The 7,429-nt window shown below is 47.9% G+C and overlaps 1 protein-coding gene across 1 annotated transcript in view; it reads right to left on the reverse strand.

Annotated features, from left to right (window-relative positions):
* The window catches only part of SLCO2B1 (solute carrier organic anion transporter family member 2B1), a gene marked incomplete at both ends in the record, with an annotated part of 78,089 nt that extends 72,186 nt beyond the window's left edge, over positions 1-5,903 (reverse strand). The window contains 3 exons of the mRNA XM_083362519.1: positions 288-340; positions 1,978-2,157; positions 5,816-5,903. Coding sequence (XP_083218645.1) covers positions 288-340; positions 1,978-2,157; positions 5,816-5,903 — 321 coding nt within the window. The remainder of the gene's footprint in view (positions 1-287; positions 341-1,977; positions 2,158-5,815) is intronic.
* Positions 5,904-7,429: the final 1,526 nt, after the last annotated feature.

Here is a 7,429-nt window from a genome sequence, read left to right on the forward strand (position 1 = left end):
CCTATAGGAATTTTTCATCCGTCGGGAGGCTGAAAAACAGGGAATGGGAACGCCTTGCCTTGAAGCGAGAAGCCTAAGGGCAAATTATCTCACTCGGAAGAAAGTCAAGACTTGTTTTATTTACTGTTCATCGTGTAGGACACGGGATAATGGATTGAAGCCCCAAGAAAACCGATGCTGACAGAAGACTTGGAAAAGCAATTCGGTAGTGTGATCAATTACTGAGAGCGATGATGGATTTTCCTCTGGATATGTTCAAGCAGAGGCTTGCCACCATTTTATTTTACTTTACAAATTGCACTTCCATTTACATCTTCTTCAGAGGCATTTTCAGTGGACACTGGCAAAAACAGGGCAAATAAAATAGAGGCTGCAAACATTCCCAAGGCCTTGCCCCCCCCCTCCGCCCCCCCCTCGCCACACACACCCCTTTTCAAACATCAAACTGTGTGAATTCCCACCACAGACTCTTCAAGGCATTGCTAATTCACTCAAAAGAAAATTATCGCCCACCGTTTGTTTCTCTTTTAAGGTTTAGGAAATTTATTATATACTGTTTAAACCATTGGTTTAGAAACCAGTTGAAAAGAATCTTTATAGCTCAGGGTTGAACTGAAAGAGAGATCCTTGGTGCTGCTCTGAGCTGGGTGGTTTTCTGGCAGGCATTTCATGGCCCAACTAGGGAACATCATCAGTGCTAGAAGGGAGGAGGAGGAGGAGGAGGAGGAGGAGGAGGAGGAGGAGGAAGGGGGGAAGAAGGACTGTGGGGTCCTTGGTGCTCTCTGAGCTGGGTGGTTTTCTTGCAGATGTTTCATGGCCCAACTAGGGAACATCATCAGTGCTAGAAGGGAGGAGGAGGAGGAGGAGGAGGAGGAGGAGGAGGAGGAGGAGGAGGAGGAGGAGGAGGAAGGGGGGAAGAAGGACTGTGGGGTCCTTGGTGCTCTCTGAGCTGGGTGGTTTTCTTGCAGACGTTTCATGACCCAACTAGGGAACATCATCAATGCTAGAAGGGAGGAGGAGGAGGAGGAGGAGGAGGAGGAGGAGGAGGAGGAGGAAGAGATAACAATGACTGTGGGTTCCTGGGTGCTCTCTGAGCTGGGTGGTTTTCTTGCAGACGTTTCATGACCCAACTAGGGAACATCATCAGTGCTAGAAGGGATGGGGTTTGTGGAGAGGAGGAGGAGGAGGAGAAGGAGGAGGAGGAGGAGGAGGAGGAGAATTACCGTGGGGTCCTTAGTGTTCTCTAAGCTTGATTATTTTCTTGCAGATGTTTCATGACCCTACTAGGGAACATCATCAGTGCTAGAAGGGAGAGGGGCTTGTGGACAAGGAGGAGGAGGAGGAGGAGGAGGAGGAGGAGGAGGAGGAGGAGGAGGAGGAGGAGGAGGCAGAAGACTGTGGGATCCTTGGTGCTGTCTGAGCCAGGGGGGGTTTCTTGCAGACGTTTCATGACCCAACTAGGGAACATCATCAGCGCTAGAAGGGAGGAGGAGGAGGAGGAGGAAGAAGAAGAGGAGGAGATGTGGAGAAGGAGAAGAAGGAGCAGGAGGAGGAGAACTGTGGGGTCCTTGGTGTTCTCTGAGCTTGGTGGGTTTTCTTACAGACATTTAATGACCCAACTAGATAACATCAACAGTACTAGAAGTGAGGTGGAGGAGGAGGAGGAGGAGGAGGAGGAGGAGGAGGAGGAGGAGAAGGAAGACTGTGATTTGGTGCTCTCTGAGCTTGTCTTCTCACAGACATTTCCTGACCCAACTAAGTAACATCATCAGTGCTAGAAGGGAGTGGGGTTTGCAGAGAGGAGGAGGAGGAGGACTGTGAAGGAGAGAGGCTATGATGGTTCTTCAGACCAGGGGTGTCCCAACCTGGCACCGTTAAGACTTCAAGCACGGCTGGGTAGAGACTTCTGGAAGTTTGAAGTCCACATGTTTGGACAGCCCTGCTTCAAACCACGGTCTCGCGCCTCCAAAGACAAACCTGGAATATCCAAAACAACCTTCAGGATGCCGTTTCCCACAAACGGCTTCTTCCCGTTCTCCTCGGGGCTGCCGCAGGAGCCAGAGTCCAATTTTCGGGAATCTGCCAAGTTGGCTCTTGGCTTTGCCAACTGGGCTGGGCGACGTCCGGATGAATGATAGCCCAGCACTTCGGCATTGTCTGCGGTGGAAATATTGCCCGCCCTCGGCGAAAGGATTTGTTAGCCGGTTTGCACCATCCTTAATTCATGGCAAATGGTAGATGTCGCCTCAACATTATTGAAATGCTCTTCTATTATGCATTGATGCTTTCTGTACGCAAACCAGGTTTTTTTTTTCTTTCCTTTTCTTCGCCTGCCCGGAGAGATTTTTTTGGGTCTCGAGATGAGTTTCAAAAAAAAATGGCCTAGAGGTTTCGTTCCTGGTATGTTTCATTGTGCAGCATCGGCCCACTTCAATCAGCATTTAATTTTGCATATTCTTCCTCCTCCTCCCGCTTTTCTCCTCCTCCTCATCTCCTCCTCCACAAAACCTGCCCTGTTCTAGCACTGATGACGTTCCCTGGTTGGTAACAAGAAAACCACCCAGCTCAGAGGGCACCAAGGACCCCACAGAAGTCCTCCTCCTCCTCCTCCTCCACCACCACCGCTTCTAGCACTGATGATGTTGCCTACTTGGATCATGAAACGTCTGCAAGAAAAGCACCCAGCTCAGAGAGCAACGAGGACCCCACAGTCCATCCTTCCTTCCTTCCTTCCTTCCTTCCTTCCTTCCTTCCTTCCTTCCTTCCTTCTCTTCCTCTTCCTCTTCCTCCTCCTCCTCCTCCTCCTCCCTTCTAGCACTGATGAGGTTCCCTAGTTTGGCCATGAAACATATCCAAGAAAAGCACCAAGCTCAGAGAACACCAGAGACCCCACAGTCCTTCCTTCCTCCTCCTCCTCCTCCTCCTCCTCCTCCTCCTCCTCCTCCTCCTCTCCTCCTCCTCCTCCTCCTCTTCCAGTACTGATGGCGTTCCCTAGTTGGGTCATGAAACGTCTGCAGAAAAACCACCCAGCTCAGAGAGCACCAGGGACCCCACACTTCTCCTCCTCCTCCTCCTCCTCCTCTGCACAAGCCTCACTCTTTTCTAGCGCTGATGACGTTGCCTAGTTTGGCCATGAAACGTATCCAAGAAAAGCACCAAGCTCAGAGAACACCAGGGACCCCACAGTCCTTCCTCCTCCTCCTCCTCTTCCTCCTCCTCCCTCCTAGCACTGATGACGTTCCCTAGTTGGGTCATGAAACGTCTGCAAGGAAACCACCCAGCTCAGAGAGCACCAGGGACCACCCAGTCCTCCCTCCCCCACTCCTCCTCCTCTCCACAAACCCCCCTCCCTTCCAGCACTGATGATGTTGCCCAGCTTGGTAATGGAACATCTCCAAGGAAGCAATCAAGCTCAGAGAGCACCAAGGGCCCCTGCAAAAATAAGATTGCATTTGATTTCTAAAATTAGAAACAAATGCAAAAAAAGGAAAGGATTCTTTATAGAGCCTTCGGTGTGCTGTGTTTGGAAACTAGTATTTAAGTGTGAAAATAGTCAGACGCTGTGAGTGTCAAATGATTTTCACAGAAAGCCGCTACCTGAATTACCGAGAAAATCGCGAAAGGGTTTTTTGTTTTTTTTTCATCAAACTCTAGTAATGAGAATCAAGAAATGCAGTGGGGTAAAAAAAAAAAGGAAATTATGATCAAAGAGAAACAGGCTGACAAAACGTTTAGCCTGCCTTAGAATTGACAGTGAAGATCCTGAAGTGGTGGCTAGATTTTACCTTTCAGGAATTAGCAGTAAAGGAATTAAGAGTCTAGAATTACAGGTGGTCCTCAACTTATGACCAAAATTCCTGCCACTTAGTGAAACAGTTGCTACGTGAGAGACTCGCCCCAGCTCTTAAGTGGATCCCTTCAGTTGTTCAGTGAGTCACATGGTTGCCTAAGCGAATCTGGCTTCCCCCATGTGACTTTGCTTCTCAGAAAGTGGCAAAAGGGGACGGCGTGACCTCCAGGGACACCGACGCCGTCATAAGCACGAGTCAGTCACGAAGCGTCTGAATTCTGATCACGCGACCACGGATCATCAACGGTCGTTAAGGGTGAAAAGCATTCCTCAGTCGCTTTTGCCAGGACCATTGTCACTTCCAACAGTCACTGAAAGAACGGCCGTAAGCCGAGGACTCCGTGGACACCACAGAACGGCGCTCGGTAGACAAAGAATGGTTTTCAAATAAATAAATAAACAAACAAACAAACAAACCAGGTTGGAGAAGATCTGTATATGTGGTTAAGGAGAACTCTGAGTCAGAAGCACAGAATCAGGTCCACCCACGGCTAATCTTTTCAGCTGGGTGGCCATAAAAACTGAAAAGCAATCAATCCATTAACCTCTGGATCTCTTAGCCTGTGTATTCTCATTTTCCTAGGAAGGCCTAGTTTTAATTCATTTATTTATTGCACTGTCAGAGACCGAGGCTGTTATCCGGTAGAGAGAACTAAACATCAAATATTGCAAGTGGAATTAGCAAAAGCGGGTTGATAGGACAGGAGCTGCAAATTGCGGTCTGAGCCGGTTTGGTGTGGTGGGGGGTTAAGACGCCAGGCTAGAAACCAGAGGCCCTGAGTTCTAGTCCTGCCTTAAGCACAAAGCCAGCCGGCTGACCTGGGGCCGGTCTTGCTCTTTCAGCCCGAAGAAAGAAGCAACGGCAAACCGCTTCCGAAAAACCTGGCCAAGAAAACGGCAGGGATGTGCCCAGGCAATTGCCAGGAGTCAAACACTGATTTGAAAGCATGTGGAATGAATGAATGAGGAAAGAAAAAGAAAGAAAGAAAGAAAGAAGGAAAGAAAGAAAGAAAGAAAGGAAGGAAGGAAGGAAGGAAGGAAGGAAGGAAGGAAGGAAGGAAGGAAGGAAGAAAGGAAGGTGGGTGAAGGGAGGGAGGGAGGAAGATGGAAAAGGAGGGAGGGAAGAAAGAAGAATATTGCATCCAGTTTTGGTCACCACGGTGTAAAAAAGATGTTGAGACTCTAGAAAGAGGGCAGAGAAGAGCAACAAAGATGATTGGGGGACTGGAGGCTAAAACATACGAAGAACGGTGGCGGGAATTGGGGGTGTCTAGTTTAATGAAGAGAAGGACGAGGGGGGGGACAGGATAGCAGCATTCCAGTATCTCAGAGGCTGCCCCAAAGAAGAGGGAGTCAAGCTGTTCTCCAAAGCGCCTGAAGGCGGGACAAGAAGCGAAGAATGGAACTCATCAAGGAGAGAAGCAACCTGGAATTAAGGAGAAACTTCCTGACAGGGAGAACAATTAAATCAGTGGAACCACCTGCCTCCAGAACTGGTGAATGCTCCAACACTGGGAGTTTTTAAGAAGAGACTGGACAGCCATTTGTCCGAAATGGTCCTGCCTGAGCAGGGGGTTCGACTAGATGACCTCCAAGGTCCCTCCCAACTTTATTGTTGTTGTTGAAGAAAAAAAGAAAGGGAGAGAGAAAGGGAGGAAGGGAAGAAGGAAGGAAGGAAAATGGAATGGGAGGGAGGAAGATGGAAAGGAAGGGAGGAAAGAAAGAAGGAAGGAAAATGAAAAGGGAGGGAGAGAGGAAGGAAGGAAGGAAGGAAGGAAGGAAGGAAGGAAGGAAGGAAGGAAAGGAAAGAAAACGAGAAGGAAGGACGCCTACAACGAACATGAGCTAACAATTCTGGCCTTTGGCCGAAGCCTTCGAGGGAGCAATTTCAAACCTTAGCCAAAAGCCTGTTTCCTTTTTGTCTCTTCTCATCATTCGGGCTAAGACTGAGCCAAGTCGGTGTACGTTCTCTATCTAACTCGGCCATGCCAGCCTCCTTATCCTCATCAAAGCTGGCTGCAAAGAAACCCCCTTGCAAAAGCCAGAAGTCCATAGACCTCAGATTTCAGAAAGGCCAGATAGCTCTCCGTAGAGAGAATGTTGGTTTGTTTGTTTTCCTTTTGAGGGCAAAGAGTTTTCTGTCGAGCAGGGAAACAGAATCCACCAGTTGTTTTTTCAGATCGGTCTCTGAAGTCACGTCGCTGGCCTGGCTCCCAGGATCATTCGCCAAGGTTTGTCACGGATTGGTTCCTTCAAGTTACTAGTCCTCGGCTTACGACCGCAACCGAGCCCCACGTTTCTGTGGCTGAGCGAGACAGTTGTTCAATGAGCTTTGCCGCGTTTTGTCCCGCTTTCCTTGCGCCACAGATGTTAAGCGAAGCCCTGCGGTTGTTAAGGGAGTCACACATGGTTGTGAGGCGAATCCGCAAAAGGGGATGGCGTGACCCACCTGGGACGCTGTGACCGTCGTAAATGTGAGTCAGTTGCCCAGCGTCCGAATGTAAGTCACAGGACCCGGGGGATAAGTCAGAAGTCCATTTTTTTTCATTGCCGCTGTAACTTCGAACGGTCACTTACATGAACGGTCGTAAGTTGAGGACTACCTGCACACAGTGACTTGGCAGACCAAGGAGATCTACACAGAATTGCTCAGACCCAAAAAAGGCCCTTCTGCCAGGATACGTTGCGTCGTTGTTTTATTGTCCTATTTTCTGACATTTGATTCTGTTGTTTTTTAAAAAAAATATATACAGTATATATCTGTCTCACTTGGAAAAACTAACTCACCCGATACACAGAAAACCAATTTTCTTTTGGCTCCATCTTATAATTGGGTAAATCTGCAGTGGCAGGTCTTGTTCTGTCCCATTTTATCCCATTTGAAGTTACGTTTTTATCCCTCTCTTCGATGTTACAAATAAAGCAGGACGAGGGGGATTGTGGGAAGGTTCTTGCCCGTCCGTAATCATATTATGGATGAGATGCGCTGACTTTCATTCTTTACACTGAAGAACCACCAGCTCCTTCCTTCCTCACATTTTCCTTCCTTCTTTTTCTTCCTCACATTTTCCTTCCTTCCTTTTCTTCCTCCCATTTTCCTTCCTTCTTTTTCTTCCTCACATTTTCCTTCCTTCCTTTTCTTCCTCCCATTTTCCTTCCTTCTTTTTCTTCCTTACATTTTCCTTCCTTCCTTTTCTTCCTCACATTTTCCTTCCTTCTTTTTCTTCCTCACATTTTCCTTCCTTTCTTTTCTTCCTCACATTTTCCTTCCTTCTTTTTCTTCCTCACATTTTCCTTCCTTCCTTTTCTTCCTCACATTTTCCTTCCTTCTTTTTCTTCCTCACATTTTCCTTCCTTCCTTTTTCTTCCTCACATTTTCCTTCCTTCCTTTTCTTCCTCACATTTTCCTTCCTTCCTTTTCTTCCTCCCATTTTCCTTCCTTCTTTTTCTTCCTCACATTTTCCTTCCTTCCTTTTCTTCCTCCCATTTTCCTTCCTTCTTTTTCTTCCTTACATTTTCCTTCCTTCCTTTTCTTCCTCACATTTTCCTTCCTTCTTTTTCTTCCTCACATTTTCCTTC

The sequence above is a fragment of the Vipera ursinii genome, assembly GCF_947247035.1.
Source record: "Vipera ursinii genome assembly, chromosome: 4".
In the NCBI taxonomy this organism is placed as follows: domain Eukaryota; kingdom Metazoa; phylum Chordata; class Lepidosauria; order Squamata; family Viperidae; genus Vipera; species Vipera ursinii.